The sequence below is a fragment of the Abramis brama genome (genome assembly GCF_963993115.1).
Source record: "Abramis brama genome assembly, chromosome: 3".
In the NCBI taxonomy this organism is placed as follows: Eukaryota; Metazoa; Chordata; class Actinopteri; order Cypriniformes; family Leuciscidae; genus Abramis; species Abramis brama.
In genome coordinates, this window is record NC_139965.1 from 13365758 (window position 1) to 13382196 (window position 16439).

At 40.3% G+C, this 16439-nt stretch overlaps 1 protein-coding gene across 5 annotated transcripts in view; it reads right to left on the bottom strand.

Moving 5' to 3' along the window:
• Positions 1-2200: 2200 nt before the first annotated feature.
• kdm6ba (lysine (K)-specific demethylase 6B, a) overlaps positions 2201-16439 on the bottom strand; it is a 67659-nt gene continuing 53420 nt past the window's right edge. For 3 of the 5 annotated variants that reach the window (XM_084110288.1, XM_084110289.1, XM_084110287.1), the window contains 13 exons: positions 12929-16059; positions 12687-12813; positions 12120-12225; positions 11774-11979; positions 11490-11584; positions 11250-11318; positions 10953-11101; positions 10720-10834; positions 10365-10552; positions 10014-10155; positions 9788-9914; positions 4281-4454; positions 2201-4184 (listed from right to left, as the gene is read on the bottom strand). In XM_084110288.1, coding sequence (XP_083966414.1) covers positions 4161-4184; positions 4281-4454; positions 9788-9914; positions 10014-10155; positions 10365-10552; positions 10720-10834; positions 10953-11101; positions 11250-11318; positions 11490-11584; positions 11774-11979; positions 12120-12225; positions 12687-12813; positions 12929-16059 — 4653 coding nt within the window. In that variant the 3' untranslated portion in view covers positions 2201-4160. The other 2 variants (XM_084110290.1, XM_084110291.1) reach the window with 2 other exon arrangements.

Genomic DNA, 16439 nt, shown 5'->3' on the forward strand with positions numbered 1-16439 from the left:
ACATGGGAAAAGAACAGAAAGAATCACAAACAACTGATGGCAAGGAAAGATCTGAAAGAAGGATGGAGTGGAGCAGCTCTCCTTCATGATGAAAAGAGTATCTGCAAATACAGAGGGAGTGGTTGCACATAGGAGGAATAGTGTAAATGCTGGCTTGCGTAACTGATAAGAGCCCATCACACACGCATCAGATCAGTTAATGTCCGTCAGATGTGATGTTTCCCACTGCTTTGTACAGCCCATGTTTACTCTGTCTCTGCACCCCTGACCTCACGCAAGAGGGCCGTCAAGAAAAGATTAAACCCTCGCAAATATGCAATGCTTAGAAGCACTGAACAGGACTGAACCAGGAGAAGAGTGATGCTAAAAGTGTGACTGAGCTGTAATCAGTCAGAAGATTGCCTAAATGCTGTTGTGCAAACATATAACTTTGTCAAGGTTTGCTGCAAATAGTTGCATCCACTGCATTTTTATTTATTTTTTTAAGCCAAAAATGTTTTTGAGTGATTTGCCTTCACCAGCCTCTGGTTTGTGGCAAGCGAAATTTTAAGTGCACTACAGTGCCTTGACTTTCATTAATTTAACAAGCTTTGCATTTGCATTTTGGCTTTCTGAATGGTGAAATCTGAGCCATGTGTTAAAGGAGGGGTGGAAAGAGCTTCCTGTTCTTACAGGAAGTAGGAAATCCGCAGGCCTGCGCAACGGTAACCTCTGCATGAGCCTGATGTCCTTTTCCAAATCCAGTTTGTGTTGATGCGGCAAAGTCAGTTTGGATACGTGTCGTCTTACATATTTGGAGTGTTATGATGAAAATGCATTTCTGCAATAACTGACCATGAATTTAAATGTTTTACAAAATAATTTGTTGGCAGTTGAGATGAACTCCTGGTGGTTGATGCTTGAGTTTGCATCGCTGTTGTAAACGGCTTGATGTATCTGACCATCATTTCAACTCTTCCAGCCCACGTGGGTGTGTGTGTTATATGAGTCTCTTCCGTTACACAGATACATTGAAAGCTACTGCGTGAAGTGAGGAATGTTGTGCCAAACATGTATCTAAGTTTTGCGATAGGGCATGTTACTGAAAGCTGATCACAAAAGTAAACAAGCTCTGGTTCCTCTGAACTTACGTCAGCAAAGAACAGGAAGGAACTTTGATAGGGACGAACCTGACACAAAAACATGAGAAGAATAAACAAGGATAAATATTGGCCTACAGATAACAGCGTGCCTGGTATGGGCTGATGAAATCGAGGAATGATGACGAGCAATTATATTAATCTTGTGTAGAAAAAAAAAAAAAAAAAATGCAAATATTAAATAAAAAAGTAATGCAAAAATTATTAAAAATAAGATTTTTTTTTTTTTTTAAACAACCCGACGAATAATATAAGAAACATTGTTTAAAGGTACATTATGTAACTTTAAAATAATGAGTCTACATCAATCCTATTATAAGTGTTTATATTTTTGACCCCTCGGGATGGTTTTCGCGGGAAATTGCACACATACTTCACTCGACCATGCGTGTCTCATAATATCTGTAAATAGAGAAGTTGCTCCGGCGTGTCTGGTGTGGGAGCAGCAGAGGCTAGTTGTCAACACGAGTGGGAAAGGTTGACATGGAGCAGCTAAATCTCCAATCACCCGTAAAACAAAACACAAAACAATGCCGAACAGAGAGTCTGGTGACTTTTCTAGGAAGTATCATGTCTGTTAATTATTGAAGCTTGTTTCCGCCACAGAATACAAAACATTTTAAAAGATAATTGAGACTTTTTATCTTATTGTGTGTTAAAAAGTCAGAATTGCGAGAAATAAATTCTGATCTTTTAGTTGATCTCTCTCTTTTAGTTGTGAGAAAGAATATATTCAAACAGTCATGTTTGAGACACAACAAAAACATTGTTCTTCCGCATGCAGAGATTTTTTTTATTCGCTAAAAGGCCAAAATTTGCACAGTGTATCTTTAAATCACCATGGTTTAAAACTCTTAATATTATTGATACCCCTTTAATAATATTTTGATATGGCATGTCATATCTCATTTTTGTCTCTTAAAAGATCTTCTACAGATGTAAGTGCTCTGCTTCATTTGTTTCTTGTATGTGTTTGTGGCTGAAATGTTAATTAGATATATAATAAATGTTTTTGAAACCTTACACTTCCAATGAATGAATACAGAGACATGGCACAGATCAAAGTTTATCAAAAGCATTTAATATTATTCAGAGTAATCATATCAATGACACACGAATTCACAAAGTGTTTAAGACATGTCTGGCTCAGTTCGCTTCGTGTGTGAATTCCAAAACAGTGCAGATTTTAAATAACCACAAAAATAAAATAATAATGAGGGGGAAAAAAAAGGAAAGTGTGTATATTGCAACAGGAAAAATATTTCTTAAAAAAATTGAGAGTAGCTCAAGAACTCAGCACCATCTATTTCATAATCAAAACAATTTTCCTGATAATACATGAATCATTTCACGCTAACGCCTCTAAAGCTGTAAAAAATTACAGTATATATTTTAAAACAATAATGCATTAAATCCCCTTTCACACTGTTACTCGTTCCAGTAAAATGCCACAATTTACAGTTCAATGTGATTTTTCTCCATATAAGCATTAGTTTAGGCGTATGACAACCCACTGCAGCCAATAACTGTATAGCATGTATATTGAAAGTTTTATGCCTGCTGTAGTCAGCGTGGAAAACGTGTCCTCAAATGAACAGCATTTACAACAGGACAGAAGCACCACTAAATGTGTAGGTATCAAAAACTGTTCTTAGCACACATTCGTGAATCACCTGAATTCATCACAAAGTAGCTGCTAATCTAGGCTCAGGATTACTGACATCAGTCCAAGTCACCATCTTAGTACAAAAACAAGCAAAAAGATCTGAGAACTCATATGAACATGGCCCCTGGATTTAATTTTTTTTTTTTTTTATAAACATTTAAACTGGATAGTGAGCAGGTGTTGAAATGTATAACAGTGATCACATTTAAGTCATGTTGTTGCTAACTTGGGTGGGAAAAAAACGTGTTTTAAAAACATTTGTGTATAACAGACAACTGATTAGTCAAATCCTACCCTCTGTGCTCTACAATCTAAAAGGACAAGGAGTCAGTTATGAGAGATTTAATTCATATAGACAGGAAAGACATTTAAAGGGGCAAGCACCAAGATAAAAAAAAAAGAAAGAAAATCAGCACCCTTAAAATATTACAGAGGACTTAGAATAACAATAGAATCCCTTAATACATCTATGATAACCATGTTGAGGCAGGGAGAGCATTTTATATCCAATAAATAGAAGAACATTTTAAATAAAAAAAAAAAAAGTACAATAAAAAAAATAAAAAAATTCAAAGAGAATAGATCTGTATAGAGGAGAAACAATTCACTGACCAAAACAGATGAAACTGAACAAGAATAACCACAAAATGCAGGAAAAGAGATTGATTAAAAATGCAATCCTTAAATGCTTGTCCTGATGATATAAACAACGATCCATACTAAAACTGAAAAAGTATTTTAAAACCCGTATGTTTTGAAGCATTCTGAACAACTATTTCTTTTTAATTCTTAATGCTTTAGAAAAATGTCCATAGCTCTATTATTAGTATTATTAATTTTTTATCTCTTCACTAAATACAAGTCACAAGGCCAATGTGGTATATATCTAGGCTGTTCTAGGTTTAAAAATAATAAATTATTGGAGAAAAATAAGCACCCACGAAAAGTACAAAGAGCATTTAGACATTTCAGTATTCAAGACAAAAAACAAACAAAAAAAAGCAACATGAAAGAAAACTAAGAACAAAAACCTAAACGGACAGGATCTCGTCAAATCCGCTGCTGTAAGCAGTGACAGCACCAAACTGCGGTTCATCGGACGTCCCGCAGAGCCATTCAGAGGTTGATACACAAGACCGACAGGAGCAAACTGGAGTCTTATTGGCTGATTGGTTCTGTAAACAATTCTGAGTAAACTGGTTCTGGATTGGCTGTTCAACAAATATTAACAGTAGTAGGTAATTTTTTTTTCCAACTGTAAATGTTTTAAGTCTTAATTGGACTAAAATAAAAGATCTTGTCCTGCGAGCAGGAGTTTTGGTTATGGCTGTGTGAGGGAAAGTGATGAGACGTTCTCATCGGGAGCTGGGACTGATGGCCTGAGAAAGACAAAGACAAACAAATGATAGATGTTAGCTCGTTCTGAAGCTTTGTTCAACTGCACGCTTTGTCAAAGTGCACCAACATGAACTCACCAGGGTGAATGAGTCGTACACGTTCATCAGCTCCTCCATGCGGTATTGCTCCAGCACCACTACATTGGAGAGGTTTGGGCTTCGTTGTCGTGCACAGTCCTCACAGTGCACCACATACGTCTTCCGACTGCCATTCTCGCCGGTCACAAACAGCAGGTTAAACACCTCCACCTGCTCAGGAACATACAAACAAACCACAAACTCTTAAAGGGCGTCGTCTATTATGTAATTTACAGGTTCATAATTAAATCATGTAAATTTATTCTGGTAGACAAAATTATTTTTCTCAGGGTACGTTTACAAGATAAAATGCATCTCTCTATTAGTGTTACTGGATCGTGCTGCATTAGATACCATCAACCACAACATTCTTCTGAAAAGACTATAAAATTATGTTGGCATTAGTGGAATTGTATTGGCATGGTTCATATCATACTTCTGACTGTTATCAATTTGTAGCAGTAAATGAAAAAGTATATCGATCACAAGTTCAGTATGGCGTACCACAAGGCTCAGTACTAGGACCGTTGCGTTTCACCCTGTACATGCTACCCTTGGGAGATATCATTAGGAAGCATGGAGTGATGATACTCAGCTCTATAATTCTTTGTGCCCTGACGAAACACATCAACTATGCATACCGCTAATTTTGTGAATTGGTATAAAATAATTGGATGACAAGCATACCCGTTTTCCCAGGGAGTTTCCAGTATTCCCGCGCCCCTCCCGTTTTGTTATTTCTCCCATGAAACTCCCGTAATTTGAATGGCCCAAACCTCATTATATGAATAATCACATCAATATATTATTCCAAGGTTGTTCAGTTGCCAGATCTTGTATGAAACGCCTCCTACCCGCACAATCAACACATCATACAAATTTCAAACCAATTGTGAGCGCAACCTACAAGCCAGTTGCGCTGTTGATATTTAACACAATTAACGCAGCATCCGTTTTCTCTGTCATCCTTTGGCTTGCCTTACATTATGTGATGCGCTCTTATTCATGTGTATTGTATAACCTAGAATACTATCTAACACTTGATGGCTGCTCTGTCAAGTCTTTGTCGTCGGTTAGGAACCTTGAGTTTGCTCTTTGATACCCATCTTTTATTTGAAAGCCACATTTCTAGCATCTGTGAAACCACATTTTTCCCTTCAAAGTTAGTTCGTGCCCTCAATGCTAGATTATTGTAATGCTCTACTGGGTGGTTGCCCTGCACACTTAATAAACAAACTCCAGCTGGTCCAAAACGCAGCAGCTCGAGTTCTTACTAGAACCAGGAAGTTTGACCATATTAGCCCGGTTCTGTCAACACTACACTAGCTTCCTATTAAACATTGCATATTTTAGTGAGCTCTTAACACATTATAAGGGGCTTTCGCACCGGAGGAACCTTTTCATAGCTCCTGGAATTAACCCACTTTTTGGTGTGTTCGCACCACAAGAACTGGGAACGATTTAAGTTCAAGGAACACCTTGTGTGGGGACTAAATTAGCTCCTACTTTAGAGTAGGGTCTAACCCAGAACAATAGGAACTACCAGTGACGTAAGTGTATGCTGATTGGGCTTAAAAAGAAACACAGATTATATCCTATATACAGTATTTACTCCAGAAACTAACTCTACGGACATGGAAAACAGTGATAGATGGACCTCTCAACCTTTACGCTAAGGAGAAAATCCAACGCAATTTTGAGGAGACCAAGCAAAACATGATTATGTATTTCTGCTCAGCTAGCAACACTGGGCATCAAACACATGACAAACGCTAATACTTTCTAATATACTGTCTTTGTATAATAGTTCTATATAATAACATATTAGACAGGACTGTTAAACAGATCGTAAACTAATGAAGATGGAGAATGGGAGCGAAGTGTGCTCAGGCGTTCTCAGCGCCGTCAAAATAAGTCACAACAAGCGCAGTTTACGTCACTTCAGAGTTCCTACTGGAGGAGCGAATGCAACCAGGAAAATGGCCCTAGGGGAACATTTAGTTCTCCACTCCGGTAGCTAGTTCCTAGAACTACCCAGTGCGAAAGGGGTTATAGTCCTTCATATCTATTGTGATCTCAAAATTCTGGCCAGTTGATAATACCAATACTACTAATATTATCTGCAGCCAGTAGATCCTTTTCCTATTTAGCACCCAAACCCTGGAATAGTCTTTCTAGCCTTGTTCGGCAAGCAGACACACTCTGTCAGTTTAAATATAGACTTAAAAACATCTCTTTAACCTGGCATACACAACACATTATCAATTCCTATTATTCAAATCAGTTAAATGAATGTTAGGCTGCATAAACTAGGTCAACTGGAACCAGGGACACTTCCTATAACACCCGATGTACTTGTTACATCATAAGAAGAATGGCATCTACGCTAATGTTAGTCTGTCGGTTTCATCCTTATCCCAAGGTTACCGTAGTCAGCCGTATCCGGTCCATATCCAGATCAGATGGTGGACCTGCATCTAGACACGACCAAAACGCAGCCCTGAATGTCAGCAGGGACCGTGTCAACTAGACAATCCCCTGTGAAGGCCTCATCGACATGACAGTCATCGGCAGGTCCTCCGCACAGACCCTATGGCCTTCAGCTTCGGCTCCATACCGGTGTGATGAATTGATCTTCAAGCAAAAGGAACTAGATAAATATCTGAATGCTAATTCCGATCTGAATTCTGACTTGTGATGCAGCCTGAAACATCACACTGTGTTCGTTCATTGGCTAGAGGAGGACTGGCCCCCCGACTGAGCCTGGTTTCTCCCAATATTTTTCTCTCCATTCTGTCAACTGATGGAGTTTGGGTTCCTTGCCATTGTCGCCTCTGGCTTGCTAGCCGAAATAGCCGAAATGCATAATTTTCTTGTAATCACTGTAAAGCTGCTTTTAAACAATCTGTGTATTGTATAAAGCGCTATATAAATACAGATGACTTGACTAAAGCAAAACCAGAATAGTCTGACTTTAGATTTGTGAAATTATGTATAATTTCAAGATTTAAAGCAAAACCAGAATGGTCTGACTTTAGATTTGTTAAATTATGCTGAAATTAAACAGCACTCTCTGACAGTAGGTGATGCTTATGGAACAGCAGAAAGAGGAAAAGAAAACTTTTCTGAAGACAGTCAGATCCCTTCAAAAATACACTCATATAAACTCCCACCTCAAATTCAATATTAATATTTTCTTCCTATATTTCGAGCATCATGAACAGCGGGCTTGTTGTGCCTGGTTCACTATTTGCTCTGCTGGAGCATCGGTCTTTGGTGCATCCCGTTTCTAGCCTGTGTTAACGTAATATTTCCAGACTGTAATATTTCCACACAAATGTGACCCATGCTGGCAAAATGAGTTGCAATGGGCAAATTTTCTAAAATAATTTATTTTCACATATTTCAAATGATGTATGATTTGTTTGAATCGGACAAAAAAAGTAATGAGCTAAACCTGTTTGATGTCGATAGAGTCAGAAAAGTCAATTTAGAGAAAAGTTGAGTTTAAGTTTTCTGAAGGTTCCAAAACAAAATCACCTAGCAACCCATACCTTAAAATCCCTGGTAATAACACCAAATTTGGCACACACCAAGTCAGAACCAAATATCTATAGGAAAAATATATATTCAACTTTTTTTTCCATGATACCACAATTGTTTGATTAACATTAAATGAAACAGACAGCCTATATATTAATATAATGTTACACATCAGATGTTTTTCCCCAACAGTAAACCATTAGACATACCAGATAATGTTTGCATGAATACTCGTCAAGACAGATATTTTGAAATACTGTAATTCTGTGTATATCGGGATCGCGCACTGTCTGAGTCTTCTTTGTGGGCAGGCATCGGATCTGTCAGTCAGTGTGAGTAAGATTGTTTTTCATGGACAAAGGAAAGGTACTCCTCTCAGAAAACGTACCAATAAAGATACTTTTAGATGTTTAATTGCTATTTGGAGCACTGGGATCGCTAGACGAGGGCTTAATGAACACATTTTTGTGAAAACCTCAAAACCGACATTTTTCACTTGTTTTGCCTGTAGCTCGAAATGATCCCGTGCGCATTCCGACTGCTTTTGCCAGCACAGGTCACAAATGACATTGAGAAATGATTGCAATGCAGTTTGTGTGCATGTCCGGAATAGAGATCAGCCAAAATAAAACTAAAAAATGATTTATGGTCTGTCGACTGGTGCATCTCTAATTTTTATGTGTTGTTATAACTCATTTCTTTACATCATGCTAAAAATACCAAAAATACAACACACTGCCCTGCATTGAACAGGAGTGCATTTCCCGAACAACAACGCTGAACAACCCAACTCACTGCTTGACTACCATAGTGCGATACATTGTTGAAGAAATCAACTAGCTAGTCACAACAAATTTAGCGAAAATATGGTTAATAATAGTCGTTTAATCATGTTGGTTAATGATGTCACGCAGGTGGAGGAGTAATAACTTATTTTAATCAATCCATTTAAGATTGAGGTAATGTTAGATTTTTTGCTATAAATTATAGACATGGCATTTGAGGACTAATTCTCATTTTTCTCAGTTACTTTGCTTTATTTCCGGATGCAATCGTATCTAAATAAAAGATATAGATTGTTCTGATTGTACTTGCTCAAGATAAGGATTTATCTTTGATTTATAAAGTCCAAATGTCATGCAACTTTGCGATGTTGTTTGCAAATGTTCGTTGGAACTATGGTTTCGGGCAACACTGACTCATTGCTTTCGGGAAACACACGCCAGTACCGTTCAGAAGCAGTAATTATTAAAAGGTGAGAACACAACAAAGGGTTGTGATTAAGCTGCTGAGGAACAGTGTTAAAAATACATTTTAACCACTGATTCTTCAATTCCTCTGCCATTGGAGGTCCATGTGATGGTGTTTTGCCTTTGCAATCAAAATCAAAACAAAAAGAAACTATGTTTCCTTGACGTAGTGATAAAATCTTCCTGGACTTATAACTACCTTTGTTTGAGGGCGATCCAAAATAGCCAGTAGACGTATATTTTGCAAATGTCTTACATGGGGACGTAGCTACATCACAGAAATAATGGCAGAACTACATATAAAGGCAGTTTTCTATTGTAGAGATTCAATCCCTTTGGACTTTTTAGACTGTGTGCTTTGCAGATTGTTTACATGCACAAACAGCTATATTACACACTAAAGGAAAGGTACAATAAAAAAAGCATAATAGATCTCCTTTAAAAGTTGAGGCCCATTCATTGCAAAAATAATGATTGCTAGTGGTGCAGAAATTACACACTGCATATTTACATAGGTTATGCCATAATCTAATGCAGAATACCTCAAAGCTGCATTATTTCATAACCAGAGATGACACAGCTACATGCTAAATATTCTTTTTATGGAATATAATTCTGCAGGTCTAGTGGGTTTTTGCATACTGGTAGTATCTTTTTTCTACGAAGAACCTGCCAATATTTTATACAAACTATGAAGCACAACATTCGACTCACATCACACTCGTTACAGTAGTAGGCCGGCTCATCCTTCACTCTGCTCTGGTAGGAGATCTTCTTTCCTGATGCCACCAGCTGGTCCCTCAGGATCTGAATGTGCTTAATAGACTGAAGGAGACAGTGTCTGAAAAGGAGGGAAAAAGAAAAAAATATGAAATGTCCATGCTACTTAATTGTGGTGTAACTTGGTAAGAAAGAGTCAATAATGCTGCCGCATACTCACTTGATCAACTTGTAAGTGTCTGGATCGGTGACTTTGACGTTGCGTGCCACGTTCCAGGACACGTGAATCATGGGAACGATGGATTTCACTTTCTTCACTTCGTTCCACTCAAATCTCTCTAAAGCCAACTGGTACTGATATGCTACAAATACAAAAGATAAAGGTCTAGCAAAAAAGCTTTTTACATTTCTGTGCCCTGGCTAAGAAATTTTAGTTTTACACATTTTGTTGCAACCGTTTAATGTAACCATAATGACCGATACAAATTTTCTGTTTATGTAACCATAATGACTGATACAATTTTTCAATGATAAAAAGTAAGGTTACATGGTCAGTGTGTAGGTTACTCACAGTTGACAGGTCCCACATTCCAAGCAATGTTGTTGCACCAGCCTACGGCTTGAACCCAGTGTACAGTGCCTGCGTTGATCCATACCAGATCTCCTGGCCTTTGGATGAACCGGTACACAGGGATATTAGAGCGATACAAGTCATCCAGAACCGGCCACCATGATCCTGTCAGGTAGTCCACTCCATGCCTGAGAGAAAATTCGTTCACAAAGTTAATATATTTTGTGGTTAATATTAATAGCCTAACAATATTTTATTCCTAATGAAAGTATTTGTGTTATTTTGATAAACTGAGTAACTCTACTGAGACTTAAAAAGACAGATTTTGCATGTTTCAAGTGGCACAGTTTCTTACTTTTCACAGAAATCACTGATGGCCTCCCAGTAGTCGTCATGGACAGAAAACCACTCACAGTCTCCAGGCCCAATATTGATATTTACGGAACAAAAGTTATTGTTCTCCTGGTGTCCTGATGACACAAGCATTAAACATGAAATTTAACATCAATAAAGAAGTACTTGCCAAAGCAGACTAATCCATCCTTGACTGACTACAAATCAAGAAAGTTATTTGAGATTGAGTCAAACCTGGTGTGCGGCAGCCAGGGACCTTCATGTAGAGTTGTACTGTATTCATTCCCAAAATGGTGTGGCCAACATGGCTCAGCATATTCCCACTGGAAGAAACGCGCATAAACGCCGGCAACTTCTGCAGTTCTTGCAGCTGAGGCTTCCATCTAAAGCACAAGACAACACCATTTAGTTAATACAGATTGCTTATACATCACCAATACATAGTTGTGGAATTGCTGCCTGTGTAGAGACATTCATTTCACCCAAAAAAGATGCTGCACACGTTGAAGTAATTATGCACAATGGTCTTACCTTTTGGGATCGGACAGGTCAATATTGGTGCCAAATTTAATTATCTTCCCCACAGATTTTTGCTCTGCACTGTAAAAATAATAAAACAATTAATAACAGCATTTTAACAGCAGATCTTTATTCATACACACACAGGGAGGGTGATTTATTATAGTTTTAATTAAATTCTTAAAGCAAATGTTACTATAATTATTTGGATTAATTCAAGAATTAAGTGCTGAGGTAATTTGCAATAATTACCTGGCGCCGGGAGCTGAGGAGTTACTGGTCATATTCTCAGAGTTAGTGGCCGATTTCTCATCTTCCTCCTCCTCATAATCACTGCCCTTTTCTTCCTGCAAGGTCAGACAATGGTATGGTGAGTGCATGATGTATATGACTATGAAGTCCACTAATTTAATAGTTATATCAAAACTGTACAAACAAGAATTCTAAAGTATTTGCAAAATGACCAATAAACCTCTGGAAATTAACAAACTGTGTCCAAACTTTTATGGTGTAGGAGTGTAGGTTTGTGTTCACACCTGTAAGCTCTCTTGGAAGCTGGAGGCCTGGTACTGGGCATACTTGGCAATCGTTGTATGTGACCTGCTGCTCTCACAGGGCCAGGTCTGGCCAGTACCAGTGGAATCCCAGTTCTCATCCGCTGGCTGCTGAACCTGGGTCCGAACTTCTACTGCATGCTCAGAATTTGCTTCCACCAAAGACTTAGTTGAAAACAGACCAAGATCTATAAAGGAGGAGGAATGGAAAGAAGCGCAACTTAGCCTAGTTTCAACAACAGCAACTGTTTGGACTCAACTGTAGAGTCATAAAATTGAAAATCTGTCCATCCACCATCTATCCATAAGACATTATGCAGAAACTTACTTAATCTAAGGGAGCCAGCTAGTCCCCGGATGACAGTAACTGGGTTTTTAGGATCTGTGCAGAACTGCAGCAGGACTGGAGAGAATGCATCTCTTTTACTTTCCAACTGCAGAGAAACACCAACATGGAATCATTAAGACATACTTTTAACACTTTCCCTGACATTCACAGAATTTTCCGGCAATCCATGTTTTCACTGTTATACAGTAGGGGGCGCTATTACGCATCTTCTGAAAGAGTACAAAATCTCCAGATCAAAACAGTCAAAAAAGGAGCAGAAACAAGCGATTAAAGCATTGCTTGTACACGTTGTAGTCTAGAAAAAACACAATTTTCTCAGCTTTTTGTTCAAAATGTTTCAACTCATGTGAGGCCATGAACGTTTTCAGAAAATTATCAAAAACACTGGCAACTTAAAAAAAAAAAAAAAACGCTGGCAGGGAAAGAGTTAATATACAACAGAAAATCAAACTTAATATTACTGGAGTAGGTTTTATTGTGCATGTAATACAAAAAAAATGACCACAAGGGGGCAGGAGATGCTGACAATGCTACTGCAGTGCTTACATAGATACTAGGTGTGGGGGGGTTGAGTTTCTCTCGAGGGATGGGCATCTCTGGGGTCAAAATTGGTTTAACAGAGAAGGCAGGTAGGAGGTATGATTCCTTGAATTTCTCCTTTACACGTGCTCCCCTGAAACAACAAGACATTAAGTATTAGATATGGTCTTTATGACATCAAACTAAATTGCCACTGCAGGCAAGAAATATTCTGTTTCAGAGATGTCCTGCACGGAAACATCACTTACTTGCAGGCTCTGATGATTTCACTGGCTGTGTTCTTTATGGTGATCTGCTCCAGAGGAATCCTCTTCTCCTCCACCTCTGAAGCAATAAATGTCTCCCTGTCCCCACTCTCCACCTTTATGAGGCGTATCTTCAGTTCTTTGGGTGGTCCATCTGTCAGTGCCTTTAGTTTCTGAAAGTCGTCAGAACAAAATGCTGATGAAGCTGATGGGAGATCAGAGGAACGTCCTGAGCTGCTGTCATTGTCTTTACTTTGTGCCCACTCTTCCCCTTCGCTCTGAGATTGGTTACATTCCTCTTTCCTTCTCTTCTTGTCTCCATCACGCTCTTGTTCCTTCTCCCTAAACTCCTTACTCTGAATGTCCAGGTTACCCAGCACCTGCCTGCTCTTCTTTTCCTTGTGTGACTTTCCGTCCCTGTGCCGTCGACTGAAGCTGGAAGCAGATGAGGATGAGGAAAGAGACGCATCGTCGTGTCTTTCTCTGTGCTTTTTCTTTCTCTCTTTCCTGTCCTCATGTTTTTTACTGCTACTGTGTTTGTGTTTCCTCTCTCGTTCTCTGTCTCGGTGTCTGTCCTTTTCTTTATCAGGTTTGCATATCTCCTGTGACTCTGCCTTTGAGTGATCTTTATAAGGGAGAATGTGTTTGTTCAACTCATAGCTATGACCAAGTTCTGCTAGCGAAGACTCTGAGATGGTGGTCAGTTTTGGTCGTCTTTCCAACAAGTCTTTCACAGTTCCAGAATCCTTCTCTCCTGTGGGCTCTTCTGAAATCTCTTCCTCATCATCATTGCCCAAAAGATCTGACTGCCTTATTTTATCCCCTCTCTTCCTCTCGGACGCCCAAGCTGTAGGCGAGAGGGGACAGGACTCACCTGAGTTACTAATGGCAGGGGTTTGCGTCGGACTGCTAAAACCTGGGTGATTAGCTGTACCTGATGTGGGAGAAGTGCTTTGTTGTTGCCTACAAATGTCAGGCCCCAGAGAAAGAGACGAAGAGTACTTAACTCCCACAAAAGCAGAGGGAGGAGGACGACCAAAGGGTCCACCCCGGTAGGTGTATTTCTGGCTCTCAAGCACAGATGCAAGGTTTTTAAACATGCTGTTTACACCTGTCTGGTGGAGATGTGGCCGCTGAGGTGGTGAACACGATGGCGTTTCATCTTCCCGATCAGCTTCTTCTTCATCATCCTCGCACTCACTTTTCTCTAACTCTGAAAGGCCATACAGCTTGGCCAAGTCACTATGGCGATAGTTGGTTCCTGTTGTGGCAAGAATGCTTCCTTGGGACTGCATGCTAATGGAATTGGCAGACTTGGGAATGACCTTAAGAACCTCCTCTTCTTCCTCAAGTGAAGAAGTGCGACTGCAAGGTGATGCCAAGGAACCTTGCCGACTTAACACAGGTGGGCTTGCATGACTCTCTGGCTGATAATCCTCAGTTGGAGATTGCTTTAGGGCAGGTACGAGGTCCGGTGCGCATAAATAACTCTTCATCTGTGCCACATTTGCAGAAAACTGAGGTTCCGGTACGGCCTGTTCTCCTCTCTGACCAGAATACAACTCCTCCTCTTTCTTGATGGACTCATCCAACATCTTCATAATGTTTGCCAATCCATCAGGCAAGAGCTCAGAAGTGTCCTCCTCAAATTGGGCACCATCAGAGTCACCACTGCAACTACTAGCACTGCTACCCAGACTACCAAGTCCTGTAGTGGGCATATGTTTTTGCAGACTATTTGCGGTCGTACTGATTTGTGTGCATGAAGAGCGAACATCCTTGGGGAAAGCCTGGAAAAGTTTGGGTGGCTCTCGCAGGGGCGGGGGGTTGGGAATAGCATCCAAAATCCCAGGGATATGAGAGGTTTTCAACATGGTGATATCTTTGGAGGGGTCAGGTTTTAATTGCATTGTGTGGTTGTGGGAGGGGCTGATGAGACCTGACTCTGACGGGTATGTGGGAATCCCAGTGGGATTCTGAGATGGTGCTCCACTCTTCCATTTCTCTCTCTGCCTTTGCTTCTCACGGGCATATTCAGTCTGTGGGGTGAGAGGGGGTGGTCGTGGTCGTTCGTTAATGGTTGTTGCAGTTCCAGAAGGACGTTGGGGTACTCCTCCTCGACTCAACCAGGGATAAGGTGGTGAATTCTGGCTAGGAGGTGAGATGGAAGAGGGTGCATTGGCTGGAGACAAACGAGGAGGTAGAGGCTCAGCTGCACTACCTGACAGCAAACGCTCCAGACTCTTGATTGCGGACTCACCATGTGGCTTTGTCTCCACTTCTTGTCGCTCTACATTCTGTTTCCTCTTTTCCTCCTGCTCTCTCATTCTCTCTTCTGCTTGCAAGTGGCCCTGCAACTCTGCATCAAGTTTATTTAAAGCATCAGCAATGGATTGAGAGCTTGGGGCAGCAGTTTGCAAACAGGACCTTGGGTAGACTGGGGCTGGAACAGTAGTAGTTGCCTGAGAAATTGAGGGGGAAGCTTGAATGGGCACTAAGTTACATGAACTGTTGGATATTGGCTGGAGGGCTGAATTGACTTTTATGTGTGCTGGAGGTTGAGGTGAAATGACGGCTTGTTGGAGAGTGTTAGAAGTCTTGCTGGTGATGACGCTCTCCCCTGATCTCTGAAGCCCTGAGTTTAGGGTGGAGAAAGTAGAGGACACTGGGGTGTAGTTAGGTCTACCTTGTCCTGTGTGAGGAAGAGTGGACTGCTGAATCTGAGATTGTGCCCCTCTATATTGGTGTGGAAGGGTTCCAACACCAGGGTGGACACCCTGATACCCTGGATGTGGCAGATTTTTACCAATCATGGATACATGGTTTGGGTTTGAGATAAGCACCGAAGAATCAGTTCCTCTCCAACTGCTTAGGGTGCTGGGTATGGAGGTGGTGGTAGGGGGTGCAGAGCTCACTGTAGGGATGCCTCCAACATTGGTGTATAGTCCCAGGGAGCAAGGTGGACGAGGAGTTTCCAGGTTTGGGGTAATGACAGGTTTTCGAACAGGGGCCTGAGAAGGGCTTACACATATGGGCATCCCTGGACCCTGGTCGCCCCCGACAACCTTATTCTGTGCCTGAGAAAGGCGTGCGACAACCTGAGAATCCCCTGTTGCTGAAATGTCACGAGACTCCTAAAGGGAAATGAATATTAGAGTCAACAAAACAGGTCCCAAAATTGTAACTATAGATAACATTTATATGTTGCGTATCATGCTATTTAGCAATATTCGTCAGGCAGTAATTATCAAGTTAATTATTAAATGCATCAGAGCCGGGTTTTGGTTAAAGGGTTAGTTCACCCAAAAATGATAATTCTGTCATTACCCTCATGTCGTTCCAAACCCGTAAGACCTTCGTTCATCTTCGGAACACAAATTAAGATATTTTTGATGAAATCCGAGAGCTCAATGACCCCTCCATAGACAGCAATTTCATTACCACTTTCAAGGCCCAGAAAGGTAGAAAGACCTTGTTAAAATAGTCCATGTGACTACAGTGGTTGAACCTTAAT